The sequence below is a fragment of the Numenius arquata genome, chromosome 4, assembly GCF_964106895.1.
Source record: "Numenius arquata chromosome 4, bNumArq3.hap1.1, whole genome shotgun sequence".
Taxonomy (NCBI): domain Eukaryota; kingdom Metazoa; phylum Chordata; class Aves; order Charadriiformes; family Scolopacidae; genus Numenius; species Numenius arquata.
Genome location: NC_133579.1, coordinates 5,265,447 through 5,280,610, shown reverse-complemented (window position 1 = coordinate 5,280,610; position 15,164 = coordinate 5,265,447). Strand labels below are relative to the sequence as shown.

The 15,164-nt window shown below is 40.0% G+C and overlaps 1 protein-coding gene across 1 annotated transcript in view; it reads left to right on the top strand.

Annotated features, from left to right (window-relative positions):
• Positions 1–14,522, top strand: part of PREX2 (phosphatidylinositol-3,4,5-trisphosphate dependent Rac exchange factor 2) — a 190,951-nt gene extending 176,429 nt beyond the window's left edge. Inside the window, exons 38-40 of the mRNA XM_074146851.1 lie at positions 4,678–4,780; positions 9,855–9,922; positions 14,375–14,522. Of these exons, the coding sequence (XP_074002952.1) occupies positions 4,678–4,780; positions 9,855–9,922; positions 14,375–14,420 (217 nt within the window). The 3' untranslated portion in view covers positions 14,421–14,522. The remainder of the gene's footprint in view (positions 1–4,677; positions 4,781–9,854; positions 9,923–14,374) is intronic.
• The last annotated feature ends 642 nt before the right edge of the window (positions 14,523–15,164 follow it).

Below are 15,164 nucleotides of genomic sequence, written 5' to 3'. Positions count from 1 at the left end.
TAGAGTTTGCTGAGTGGCAGCTCTCTAGGTAGTGTACATGAACTCAAATTATTTTTCCTTTCAGGTGGCATTAAGCTGTCATGAAGTAATCCATTTCTTAGAAAATGTCAATCTGTTTTCCTCTTCTACGACTCAATCTTTCAGTGCAGATGTATGTCTATCCCACTGATTTTACTGTCCTTTAGTAAAAATCACATCCAGTCAGAAACAAACGGACTATTGGTGATAGAAAATGATTTAAACCTCGTTTGTTCAGGATGGTCTGATGCAGAAGATGTTTGAAAGTTTGTATTTAATCTTCACGTCAATGCTGCCATGACTGATGGGAGACTGGGGATAGCAGTCAGGGACTGGGAGCAGCTGCGGTCCCTTCTGTTTCTTGGAAACCAAATGGGTGAAAAGAGGAGTTCTCAGCCCAGTTGTGCTGGGAAAGCCAAATGTCTGTGCTGCCTTGCTGCTGTAATCCGTCAAGGCAGGGAATTTGTGATTCTAACTGACAGAAATTCTGAGATGATGAATTCAGGTCTTTTGTTTTTCTGGCATAAAAGAAGGGATGAGAGAAAAAGAGAAGGAGTGAGAACAGATTTTGATTTGTTTACACTGTAAAATATATGGATTTGGGATTTATGCTTCCCATAACAGAATGTTATGAGAGCACTGGAGGGAGTTTTTCCCCTAATATTTTCCTTGTTTGGTTTGTCTGGGGTGAATGCATCCAAATGACCAAATACTTTGAATGGTCAGAACTGCTTCCAGATTGCTTTGTAAACTTTAATACCATCTGCTCGTCAGCTCTCAAAATGGGGGAGAAAGATGGATTATTACATATTGCACATATTTGCTGACAGTCCTTGATGTTGAACCTTGCTCAGAACAGCAGAAAAGTCTTAACCATATGAGGAATTCTCAGCTTTCATATTATTTCATGACATTGTACACGTTGTGTTGGTTTGAATTTGCATTTGGTTGATCCCTCTGAGCTTGTCAGTCCTATTGCTGAGGTACTTCCAGTTACGACTTTTCCATGTTACCGGCTGATGTTTTGTGTGCGCATTTGTTTCGTTCACAGCTGGTTTCCAGAGCAGTTTGATTTGCCATAAGGAATATGTAGTAATTCAGAAACGATATTCGAAGGGCTGGGAGAAAGCACCAGCACGTAAATACATGTTCAGTAGTGAGTCAGTTCAGCATAGCACCATGGAAGGTTTATATCATCCAGAGAGGTGATTCTGCCACTTTACTCTGCTCTGGTGAGACCTCACCTGGAGTACTGTGTGCAGGTCTGGAGCCCTCAATATAGAAAGGACATGGACCTGATGGAGCGGGTCCAGAGGAGGGCCACCAAAATGATCAGGGGGTTGGAACACCTCTGCTACGAGGACAGGCTGAGGGAGCTGGGGTTGTTCAGCCTGGAGAAGAGGAGGCTCCAGGGAGACCTCATAGCGGCCTTCCAGTACCTGAGGGGGGCCTGCAGGAAGGCTGGGGAGGGTCTGTTTACAAAGGCCTGCAGTGGCAGGACGAGGGGCAATGGTTTTAAGTTGGAGAAGGGGAGATTTAGATTGGATATTAGGAACAAGTTCTTTACCATGAGGGTGGTGGAGCACTGGAACAGGTTGCCCAGGGAGGTGGTTGAGGCCCTTCCCTTGAGATATTCATGAGGCTCGACGAGGCCCTGGGCAACCTGGTCTAGTTGGGGGTGTCCCTGCTGACTGCGGGGGAGGTCGGACTAGATGACCTTTGGAGGTCCCTTCTGGCCTGGACCAATCTATGAATCTATGAATAAGATTGAGTATTCAACCAAAATGAAGCTATCTGAGTGGTGGTGCTTTTTGTATTTAGAAATTAGTAACCTTATTTAATAATTGCGTGACAAAAGCCATAAACAATAATTTATATTTCGCCATTCATCAGACCTTTCACATGCCTTGAGAAACACAAAATTTAGCTATATTAAATTGCATCTCTCATGAAATACTATATTGAAATGCAATCATGCCGCTGATGCTATTTTAACATTTTTTTAACATACATTAACAAGTAGGAATGTTTTTTAAAAGAAGCGGTGGATGTATCCAACCAGCATTACTGTTGGACTTCACCTCAAACGTAACATATTTTATTAAAGAGGAGTGATAATAGACAGTCACTGCTGTCATCTTGAGTGTCTTCACTACTGATTTGCTAGGATACGTTCAAAACATGATCCTTAGAATTACTGTTCTTTTTTGCCTTGAGGTGAGATCTAGAGTTTGAGCCTCTGTGTTTCAGGCTTGTGCTGTAGTTGTTGACTATCTTCATAGTAGCCTTTTAAGGAAACCTTCATTATGCTATTTAACTCTTTGTCTCTGCTTTTCCCGCTGTGGTTATGTCTTTTTATCTACACACTTGGCAACCTCATTTCTGAACCGGGGTTGGCATTGTCAAAACGTAGACGGCTCAGAATGTCCATAATTCCCAGCCATTTCATCGGGCTGTGGACAGTGAGCAGTTTGGCAGACTTCTGCGATCACAAGATTAGTGTTTGCACCTAATTCTTCAAGCTGACCTTCCTTTTGGAGGTTCTTTTGTTCGTTTTGATTTGCGCATACGGAATATGATTTTTTTTTTCTGTTCTTTCAGACTCTTGTGTTCCAGGAAGATGGGATTTATGGGAAAGTTGGCTCAGTAACTGGTTGGCTGAAAGCTGTGCTTGGAGCCCATTAACCTCTATGATACCTACAGAGGGACTTCTTACCCTTTTTCTCTGGCTTAGATTACACCTGTCAAATTAGATTTCAGATACTTTTGCTTTTTCCCCTTGTCAGTGGGATAAAGCTTCCTCTGCAATCTGGTCTTGAAGGTTAGATGTTTAGTTTTTGGTGCTGGTAAATATTATGAGCATGTACTGTATTTGCGCAATATTTCGCCTTTCAAAGACAAGATGAAAACACGGTGTTTAGAATTTCTAGTCTTTAACTACTGTGCACCTTAATCAAACATATAACACAAAAGATCAATAGATTTTTACTTCAAGTTAACTCTGAGGTCAGTGTATACAAGAAACTGGGGAATAAAAATTATTTCATTGCCAAGGAAGATCACTTGGCTTATAAATTTTTAATGAAAGGCCATTAATAAAGCTACAGATCAAATTTAATGTCTTCTGCACTCACTACTGTGAAACTTTTTACAGTCCATAAATTTACTTAAGCGGTATTTAAAACGTGTCAGGGTGGTTTGGTTTTTTTTTTCAGTAAGAAAACCAGTGCAGACACATTCTTCCTCCTACAGATCTTCTGCTCAGCAAGATGAGTGTTTGATTGAAACATATTGTCTCTTCCATGTGCATAATATAAGCTATGCAGAATCTTCTGGTCAGGATTTTGCCAAAAGGCTACTCAAAAGTATGTTTTAACCACATGTCTTAGTTTTACTATTTGGACTTGAAATGTGAGGCTTTTGCTGAGGTGGGACCATTTTCTGTAGGTCTCATCTCTCTGGCTGAAGAGATTTGTTTATTGCAGTGATTTGGTTGGGAACAGAAAAATCACCTAGCAGGTTACTGGTGCAGAGTGCAGCCACTCTCACCTCTTGGATGGTAGCAGCCCTCAAACATGTTGTGCTTTTCAAAAAAGTGCCTGTTTCTACTCAGTTTTGTTGCCTTTCTCTGTGAGTCTTCCACAGCTTTGGTCTTGATTGTATGAGAAGCCATCTATCTGTCCTCATTCTCACCATGACAACTGAAGTCGGACGGCATGTCCAAAACGACTTTCCCTACTCCTTCTTGTCTGGTGCAATGACGGGTTGTCCTACAGAGAGATCTTTAGCTCTGAAACTTTTCCTGGTTGCTCTGACAAAGCCATTGCAGCCTTTTCATTAGGATGTGGTACCATGATCAATTTTTCTCCCCAAGCATTTATGTGAAAAAGATTGGCAAAGCAGGAGAGGGCATTTTATTTGAAGGAATGCCCTATTTATGTATTTTCTTTTTGAAAGGGGTAAATCACAGAATCACAGGGGGTTGGAAGGGACCTCTGGAGATAATCTAGTCCAACCCCCCTGCCAAAGCAGGTCCACCTAGAGCAGGTTGCACAGGAACATATCCAGGTGGGTTTTGAATGTCTCCAGAGAAGGAGACTCCACTACCTCCCTGGGCAGCCTCTTCCAGTGCTCAATGTCTCTTAATTTTGGACAGAACTGCACTGATGTGCTATGAGAATAACCAAGCTAAATTAATGGCAAGAGGTCAGGATCCTGGTACCAAAGCTAGGGTCTGCATTAGCAGTGGAGGGTGAGAGATAAGGTGTGCAGAAACCACTTGGAAAGGGATTTATGCTATTATAATAAAAAGTCCTTCTCTGTGGGTTGTCACTCTCTCATGCACTTGCCAAGCCATAGTTGGGTTGTGTTTTCTACTGTGTTTTTGGGTTTTTTTGTTTTTTTAAACAACGGCAAAAGAAGGCAAATGCATTTGGTTGTAAGTCAGCAGGAGCACTTCTTACACTCAAAATCATTCTAATTAAGAAACATTTTAGTGTCCAGGCTAATGCCTGCATGGGTGAGGGAGAGATAGGGGGGCATGTCTACTATGATCTTTTTATTTATAACTTTTTTTTAAAAAAGATTGCTTTTAGATCAATTATCTTATTGTAATGAAATCACTGCTAGCAGATAGCTGACTTCTGTCTTCCATTGCAGCTGCACTCTGAGTGTTACCCTGGAGCAGGCGATCATCCTGGCTCGTAGCCACGGGCTACCTCCCCGCTATATCATGCAGGCTACAGACGTCATGCGCAAACAGGTAAGACGCTCGCTATGGCTAAGGTCTTGATGTTTCCTAACGAAACATGTTATCATCAAACAAGAATGACTCGACCAAGCATTTTTTGACCTCCATCTTCGTGTTGTGTAACGTCTGTGTGAGTTTTCTTAGTCTGGGTATTTAGCTGTTGGGTTTTTTTTAATTCTCTTCCTTTATTGTTGACCAAAAGGGTTTGTTTTCTTTAAAATAAGGGGACAGGCTTTTTTTAACCAGGTGCTCGCTTCCTTGTATGTGTAAATGGATCGTAATTTCTACAGGGTTATGATTTTACTCAGTGATTTTTGTATAGTAACTGCTGTGGTATCACCTTACATCAGAACAGTCTGCTGAGTAAGTCAATCTTTAATGTATATTATCTGTAAAAATAACTTGAGATTATTAACTGTTGTTAATAAAAAGTGACTCATGTACTGAATGAAGGGGAAGTGTAGGAAGGAAGGGGAGAAATAAATACCATGGTTCTTAACTTTGCAGGCAAGATTGCTTAGGACAATGTGCTTATTTCAATATAGTGTTTTTCACTCTTTGGTCATAAGAGAATATTAGGATTTAGAGGCTGTTGTGGATAGATAACTACCTCAAGATGAATTCTTAGTGCTCAGGTATGGTGAAAAATGCCAGATTAAAAGGCAGTATCAACTGAAAATGGGGGTTATACTCTACTGTATTGGCACAGCTTTTCCTAGAATATCTTGTTATCAGATAAATGCTTTCAAAAGGATGTTTGGAATCTTGGAAGGAGTTCAAAGGAGGAGCACGAATGATCCAGAGGTTGTTAGGCAAGGCTTATGAAGTGAAGATTAAAGAGCTCAACCTATTCAGTTGATCAAAGAGAGGTTGAGCCGGGGCTTAATCAGTGTGTGTACATATGGAACATATATCCCAGTCTGTGGTAGCTTTCAGCCTTGCGACAAAAGCATAAACAAGATACAGGATGCACTCAGTCTTGCAGTGAAAAAAAGATAATTAAATATTGGAACAATTAATCACAGATAAGACAAGATTAATCATTTCTGGTTTTTAATTTGCATATGATTTTGTTATTTTCATTAATTCTGCTACATACTCTGTGCAGCAATTACGGTTTAGTTATAAAAATGATTAAACAGCTGTACTTCACTTCTAACTTGCTGTAGACAAAAAAACCCATATGCTAGACCAAACCATTAGTCTGTTAAAACAATTGCGTAGATATTCTCAAGGCATAGATTCCGATGAACTATATGTAAGTGCTGATGCTTAACATGGATACATCACAGTAATTAGTATCATTCCTTTTTGTGTCGGACTTTCACTGTATTCGGTGCATAAATTAAGTTTCTGTGGTGAATAAATACCCTCAAGGTTCTTGAATCAGATCATGTAGGTCTGCCCAGGAATTACAGCTTTAACTTGGCTTGAAAAGGAAGCTACTGCTGTGTGAGGATAAAGTTGCAAGTACAGGTTGATGTGTCTGCTCCTGAAGCTCTAGACAATCAAAAAACGTGGATGTAGAGTTTTGCACATATCTGCTTGCAGGATGTATTCTGTCAAAGGGCACACTTGCAATGTGCTGTTCTAGACCGTTTTCAAAAATGCTGATTCATTTCTGCAGTTTATTAAATGAAAGACAAAATGGAAGTAACTTGCATGGTTTTGAGCAGCTGTAACTGTACTTGCTCAAAGAGATGCGGAAAGAAGCCTGCAGTGAGGCTACATTCTCTGAAGCAAAACAGCTGGTGATCAATAGCTGTTAAAGATACCAATATCTCAGTACCACCCACAGACACCGCAAAAAAGTCTGCTAGTATATCAGGCCAGACTTTTTTCACACATTCTTCTTCTTGTAGGAAACCACTATGGCATTTAATAGAGTAATAATCTTTTATTGTAATTTTAAATCAGTCTTGGAGTTCTGTAGTAGAAATATAACCCTCCATTAAATCCTGAATGTTTTGGAGTAATTTCAACAACACACTATAGTATTTTCTAGAAACCTATTCCAGATTCAATGTTTAAATTATCTGTAGGATTTAACTATCAGGAGCATAATGCAGGCCATAAAACTTGGAGGGGGTAAAAACAGGGCTTCTTGGGATTTGATGCAGAACATTTAGTAAAGGGCAATACATATGTCTTTTACCTGGTTTAACATAAAAAACCAACCAAACAAAATTTTGTTAGCCCATTTACAACTTGAATCTTTTTGTGGAATAAAGAGATCAGCCACAGGAAGGTGCAAATGAAGGGACATCTGTTATCCTGGAGAAGCCAGAAATGTTAGCTCCCAGCAGTATCAGCTTCCCAGAGCGGGAAATTGTCTCTCCTCAAAGCTGGTACCTCTTCCAGCTTGGAGCACCAGTACTGAGTAAATGCCAGGCCAGGCTGGCTGGGGCTTTGAGCAACCTGGTCTAGTGGGAGATGTCCATGCCCATGGCAGGGGGTTGGAACTGGATGATCTTTAAGGTCCCTTCCAACCCGAACCATTCTATGATTCTGTGGCTCTATAACTGGAGGCACCTGACTGAACGGGTGACCTCAGGAAGCAGTTCTTTTCTTTTTCATCGAATGAGGTCGTGATCGTGTTTAACAAGACCCATAATAGCCCCCACTGTATTGTTGGGACAATTTGCAAAGTAGTTGCCCTGTCAGTTATAACTAGATATTTGCAAGCACCTGCGAGAACTAAAGAAAAGAGACCAACTTGGGAGAACTGGTATGAACTTGCATCTGTGGGATGCTTTTAGTTAAGTGGTTTCTGTTTTTCATCTGCTAATCCAGTCTAGACTGATTTTTAAAATAAAAATTTTGGCAAAATGTCCCAATTATCTTTTAGTAACTTTATTCACTCTTGTATGTTTATTCATGTAAACATCTGTACGCACAAAAGCACTATGTAAAGCATCCTGACAGGAGCGTGTCTTCGGGATGCAGCAAAGTGTGGAGAGCACAGAGGCTTAGGAAAGGAGCTGCAGGAGGGCATGGGGCTCTGAGCAAGAAAGGTGACTAAAAAGCTGATAAACAGAAAAGACTAGGAGAGAATTTGTGTTGTCTTTTAAACGAGTAATCATTTTTCTGTGCCTTTTCATGAGTATAACAACAGCACTGCACTTTGAATAATTCTCATAAGAATTGTACTGATTTAGAGCTCTTTGAGCAGGGCATAAAGTGAATCTGTTTTCTTTATGTGACAGGTTCTTGCTATCCTTAAATTAGCGTGTAGCTTGAAAATAAACCTATCATTTTTGCTTGTGGCAATGAGAATACTAGTTTGTATATAAGAGTCCAGATTGATGCTGGTGTCTCCTCAGAGCTGCTGGCATCTTTCAGCAGTGCTCTGGCAGTACTGGTACCCAGAGGGAAGGGTTCCGGAGCCGCGTAGCACAACTATCCCTTATACCTACCTGAGACAAACAGAATCAATATTTACATTGCTATAGCTTTAAGAATAATGTTGGAGAAGTATAAATTAACAGTATATTGAAATAGGAATGGCACAATGGTGCTCAGTGGAGACAAAGAGATGTCATGTGGCAAGTTGCTGGTAATTCTTGGGGGCTTTTCCTCAAAAGAAATAAGAATCTGGTGGTTGTAAGGTCGGTCTAATTTGTTCTCCTGCTAAACAATAAATTACATGGTTGTATAAAGCTAGACTCCTTTTTAAATCAACGCATTTGATTTATTATGTGAGCAAGATACTAAAATTAATTTGTCTAGTGAGCGATGCAAGTAAAAATAGACTGGTTTTGTTCTCAGAGGCAGTCACAGCACTGATGTTCAGGATCTACATGTGATTAGTTTAGATAGTATTCCCATGTATATGTATATTCTGGCTCGCAATTATGTTAATCGTATGCCAGTCTCAGCAGTCTGTCATGGTGGAGTTTCTTTATTATGGTAAAATTTTAGCAAACAGCACCGAGGAAAGGACACTGAAGGTGATGAAGCTTTGGACTCAACATGTCTGACTTTGTAGCCCACACCGGGTCAGCTTTCCTTTGGTAATTCAAGACAGACACTTGGCATATCTGTTCTTAAACCTCCAGTAGTGGAGACTCCTGCATTAGGTAGTAGAGAAGGACAAATAAAGGGAGAATCAATGTTTATATTATAGACAGAACAAGTAGTTTCCATCTCATTTAATATGTTAGAAAACATAAAGAGACTGTAAATCTAACAGATACGTTTCTTTATGATGACCGCTTTACGTTAATGAAACTGCACTTTAAAAGCTGGACCTCATAAATTAAAAACAAATTTTACTGAGTTCTTTCATATGTCTAAGCTAGATTGTTTGCAGAAGAGTCTGCGTTTTTCCCCTATCATGGTGTATGAATGTTGAGCACGTTTTATCAGCTTCCTCCTTACTGGAAGAGTCAGTGAGACAAAAGTACTTTCGTTGTGGTTTTCCAAAGGATCAGTTGAGGTACAGAGAGACCAGCTTTTCTAGTTGACCCTGCTTTAAACGGAGGTGTTGGATTAAATAATCTTGGGACTCCCAAACAGTCTTCGGAGGTCCTTTCCAACCTGATGGTTCGGGGGTTTTTTGTGATTTTGTGATTATAAAGAAAGATCAGGACCTACATTTTTCTAATCCTAATTTAATGCCTCAATTTAGGCCATTTTTCTAGATTTAACTAGAAAGCTATTCATAGGAAATAATCTGAAATTTTTGTTTGTTCAGAAGTTCATGGGAAATAAGTGACATTTCAGAAAAGAGCTTTGTTATCCATGCCTTCTGCAAAGAATGGTGACAAAAATTAAACAAATTGAAACAGGATGGGTTTGTGTTGTTTTAAACCTTAAATGTTAATTCTTTATGAAGTCTTTTATGTTAGTGAGATATGTATGTACCCGTTTATTTAATGAAAAGTGGAAAGATTTTGTCTCTTTTCTGCTTATTTCTCCAAGTTGAGAATTAATGTACCTCTTCAACTTGTTTGCCACCTTATCAGGACATGGAGCATATGTATTAATTAATTAGAATCAATGGTTATGTGCCTCTAGAAAGCTCAGAAAACTTTCTCACTTGTGTTGGAATAAATGAAGCAAAATTGTTGTTTTTCTTTCACAGGGTGCGAGAGTACAAAACACAGCCAAGAATTTAGGGGTGAGGGATCGAACGCCGCAGTCTGTCCCAAGGTAACTGATTGTTTCTGTCCTAGACCATGGTTTTGTCTAGTTTGTGCCAAATTCTATCCTGGCTGCTCAAAAGCTAACAATAAACATTGACTGTACTGTGCACTAATTGGTAAGATTTGGCTTTTAATGTATCTAAAATCAATGACGTTCTTAGCCATATAATTTTACTTAAAGTAATTAGTTGCAGAAATTCAGGCTCTGCAGCACTTCAAAATGTGCCCATTTTTGAAAAATGAAACCTAGTTCATGTTAATTATGAAAACACTGGAATAAGTCCTTCATCACTTGTGATGTTTAGTGGTTTTGGGGAAATATTCATAACTAAATCCATAACTCCATTTTAATGAAATACTGTACTGCAATATCTCAGCAAAATCGTGTTCCAGTTGCTTTTAGAGATGATGTAGTCTTTCTTTGTCTCTTTCTGAAACATCCATTAGAATGAAAAATGCGACTGTTCTATATTTATCCAGCTTTTTAACGCTGTGATGGATTGCAGGTACCTGAAATGTTTCTTAACAAGCACAAAACTCATGAATGAAAATAACCAAACAACAACGTTCTTAATTTTATCCTAAAGCCTTTTTATTAATCCAGCTGTAATTTAAACTTTTTTTTACGTATTTAAAACATAATTTTTTTTGTAGACTAATGATAACATATTGGATGAGCTAAACAGATGTGTGAAATGCATAACAGACCCACTGCGGTGTTTAAACTTTAGTAAGGGAACAAGGAATTAGTAATTCCTGATAGAGGTACCCATTTGAATGAACACAAAAACTATCCATAGCCTCACAGAAAGACCGTATTCTGGATTCTGACCAGTAATACTCAGGAACATTTTCTTCTTACACAGTTTGCTCCCCTTTTCTCAGCTGTCCCAGTTTCTCCCAGTAGGGAATCGGGCTTCTGCTCATAATTTGTGTGTAATAAATCACTGCACGTCCTTCTGTGCATGTGCTTAATCTAGAAAAGGAGTGTACCTTAAGTGTAAAAGGTGTGAGTAAATCTGAGTAGCAGCATTTGATGGAACATAGATGCATCTTGCATGTACCATAAAGGAAATAAAATAACATCCAGCAAAAGTACTGATCCTAGAGTAAAGCCATCAGCAATAAAGTCATTCCCTTACCAGCAGGTGAGACCAAAATTGTCTGACCAACTGTCTTGCATTGTGGGAACCTAAGGCAGGAAATCATCATTTTACTACAGTAAAAGCTGTGAGAAGACTAGGCTGGATGGGGCTTTGAGCAACCTGGTCTAGTGGGAGGTGTTCTTTCGCGTGGCAGGGGGGTTGGAACTTGTTGATCTTTAAGGTCCCTTCCAACCCAAACCATTCTATGATTCTATGATAAGCTTTTTCATATTTTGAATGGTATGGTTTTGGTCTAAAATTGACGACTCCTTCATGACATAATTCTGGAGACAAGCCAAGGAATTGTTGCAAACCAAACTTCTCCCACCTCTAAATGACAGAGCATGTATCTAGATCCAGAGCTTTTGTGATACAGGAAAAATCAAAGTTCTTAATAAGAAAAACTGAGCCATGAGATCTTTTTTGGCTTGGCATCAGTTGAGAAAAGATTCCCCCTCTCCAGTTGACAGTCCCACAACATAGCAATGAAAAGCTGAAGGAAAATTAATGAGATGGCTCCTAGAACATAGAATAGACCGATGTATCCAACACACTTGCCAGTCAGCAGCAACCGCAATGTCACAGGAATATCTCATTGACCTCAGCGTTTGAGGCATTTGGTGCACCATTAGAGAGAGAAGTCACCTAAGTCAGAATAGTCAGCAGCAGGAGTGGTACTTTTGATGCAGATGGTAAATGATACTGGGGGTTCTCAATTCTTTGTCTTGTAAAGAATTTTACCTTGGCTCCATTAAACATCACTTGACAATGTCTTCAGTTCTCTGCAGTTGCCACTATTTTCTGTCTTTTCTCAGCTGATCTGTTCGTACCATCTCAAATAGTTGTTCCGTATATATTGACCCAGACCAGGCTGTTTCTTCTCCATACTGTCTTCAGCAACTGTAGCTCCTTAGGGATTTATGCAGCCTTGTTAGTTTGCCTCATAATTGTCACGTGTCACTTGCTCTGAAGACAAGTAACCTTAATATTTACCATTTTAACCTGAAGAATACACAGACCTTGGTACTTGGGTCTGAGTTTCTCTGCACGTTGTTCCATAGAAATTAGATTTCGCTAAATCATCATCAAGAACTAATGCCACTGCAATTACTTGATGTCATGGTTTAACCCCAGCCAGCAACTAGGTCCACAGAGCCTCTCGCTTATCCCCCCGTTTTCCTCAAGAAGGGTAGGGAGAAGAGGGAGAAAAGAAGGAGAAGGGGGGAAAAAAAACCCCAGACCTCATGGGTTCAGATAAAGCCAGTTTAATAGAACAATAATGGAAAAGGAAAATAACAATAATAATAATAATGGTAAAAGAATATATAAGACACAAGTCACTCTCGCCACCTGGTGAATTGGTTGCCTGCTGTAAGAAGAGATCGCGGATTCCCTCCTCCCACCCCCGGGCCAACCCCTGTTTACATACCGAGCATGATGTTTATGATATGGAATATTCCATGGGCCATTCCATTGTTCTTTCTATGTTCCTTCTCAGCTTCTATGGGAAGCTGAAAAAAAGTCCTTGACTAGTATAAACATCACTTCGCAACAACTAAAACAATATGCATTATTGACATTCCTGTGTACCAAATCTGAAAACACAGCAACTACTACGAAGAAAATTAACTCTATCTCAGCTGAAACCAGGGCACTTAGATGAGATTCTGACAGTAATTTTATCTGTCTTTTGCCAGCTTTCAATATTACTGCTTTATGACACCAACAGAATCAAATAACTCAATACAATGGAGTCATATAAATTAATGTGATGTTTACCAGGCAAAGCTGAAAAATACATTTGGAAAACTCAGATACCCCGAGCATCTTAAATATTCCTAATTCCCAAACCAGTGGACGATTCACCAGCCTGCCTGTAGCCAGACCTACCAAACCTGCTATCTATTGCTTCGGTATTTCAATATCAGAGTTTCTTCATGATAAGTGTTAATGCACATGCTGTGTCATTATCTCTTCACCTTTGGCTTCTGATGCTTTCTCTCCTTGCCATGCCATCCTCAATCTCTTCTCTTTGCTATTCCTTCAATGATACACTTTCCCTGAGGAAAATATGTAATCTCCAAATGAGATCATGTCTATTACTGGTTCTAATTGCTGTGGTTGCAGGGGAGACACTGTATGCTGGACATATGTACAGAACAGAGAGCCCGAGGTCAGAACGATTGCCCCTTTTTTCTTTTTTTCAGTATTCCTAACATTAGGATAAAGTTTCAAACACTTGCTAATACAGGCTGGGAGAGTTTGAGATGTTCAGCCTGGAGAAGAGAAGGCTCCGGGGAGACCTTAGAGCCCCCTCCGGTACCTAAACGGGGCTACAGGAGAGATGGGGAGGGACTCTTGATCAGGGAGGGGAGCCATAGGACAAGGGGGAAGGGTTTTAAACTAAAAGAGGGGAGATTTAGATGAGATCTTAGGAAGAAATTCTTTGCTGTGAGGGTGGTGAGACACTGGAACAGGTTGCCCAGAGAAGCTGTGGCTGCCCCATCCCTGGAGGGGTTCAAGGCCAGGCTGGATGGGGCTTTGAGCAACCTGGTCTGGTGGGAGGTGTCCCTGCCCATGGCAGGGGGTTGGAACTGGATGATCTTTAAGGTCCCTTCCAGCCCAAACCATTCAATGATTCTGTAATAACCAAGTCCATGCAAAAAGGTTTAATAGAAATTCAAAAGCCTCTATAAATGAAGGAGTGGCTATTTCAGCCTGTACCGAGGTAGTTATTTGAACTGTGTCTAACTGGTCTCGACTTCATACACGTAGCAACGAGGAGGGAGAAAGTTTGAAATCTCCGTGCTGGCATGTCATGTGTCTGACATCTGTCTTAGGTTCTTCAAGCAGCATCAGTTTTATAGGGAACTGTGTTAGAGTGAGGTCTGACTCTGTGCCAAAACAAAACAGAACAAAAACGGAGGCAATTGCATTGGCCAGGCATGCCAATTGCAATGTCCAATTTAGACATTTGGAGCAAAAAGGGGTAATTGGATTAGTGGAGACTTGGTGGAGACCTCCAGAATGGGGTCTTCAGTGCAGAAATGTGGAAACTTGACTAGACTGGAGTGTCTTTATATGATTGCTTATAGATGCATATTTTAATAATACCACTTTCAACATAAAAATTCATGCTCATGAATAAGAATTTACTGGTTTTATATCAGTGTTATTAAACTGAAATCAGTACCTCTTGTTTGGCAGTGCAGGAAGACTTAAATTTATTTTTTGCTCCTTAAATGTATCCATTTTAATAATGACCAAGCTCTCAGATTAACGGTTGCTTTGGTTTTTTTTTTTGTCATTGTCAGATTATACAAGCTGTGCCAGCCACCACCACCTGTTGGAGAAGAATGAGGAGAACTGCTTCAGAAAATAATCCAATAATGGCCTTTAGGATACTGGGACTGTATGACGAAATCTCACTGCACTGTAGCAGTACGTGCCTAGGGCTTTGATAAATAAAAAAAAAAAAAAAAAAAATCTTTTACTCAGGATAAAGAAGAAAATACCCTACGTATTCTCCATTGTCATTGAAAAATGGCTTCCAGAAAGCATTTCTGGCACTCCAGCCTTACACTAGAACAGGAATCTTCCTTGGGAATTTTACACTGGAATCGGATTTATTTGATGTGTCTTGTTCAGCCACACGCTAGGTATAGCCAGCAGCTAGAACAAATGTTTTGTTCAGAGAGAATGACTTCAGTTGTCCACTATATAGAATGCTTTCTTGTGGAAGGAATAAACGCCTAAACTAGGCTTGATGAGGAGCATGAACTTCATATGGGACCCTTTTGATAATCCCTTTTCTCCCGTCACCATCAGAATTTCTCAGAACGATGACGTTACTGTTTGGAGGACGTAATGTAAGTGAGGTTTAAAGATGGGAAAACTCATCTCAAGCGTTGTGTTTAATGGCTGCGGGCAAACTGCAATCAGTGCTCGTAATCAGTAAACTCAGCCATGTCTGAAGCAGTCTGGTGTCATACTCATTTAGAAAGGAATACCTGTATGGCATATGAGGTGAAGTTTTGCCCTTTTTCAGTTGCCATTATAATGAGGGAGAAGAAGGGTAAGTCTGGTCTTCATCCACGGTTAGAC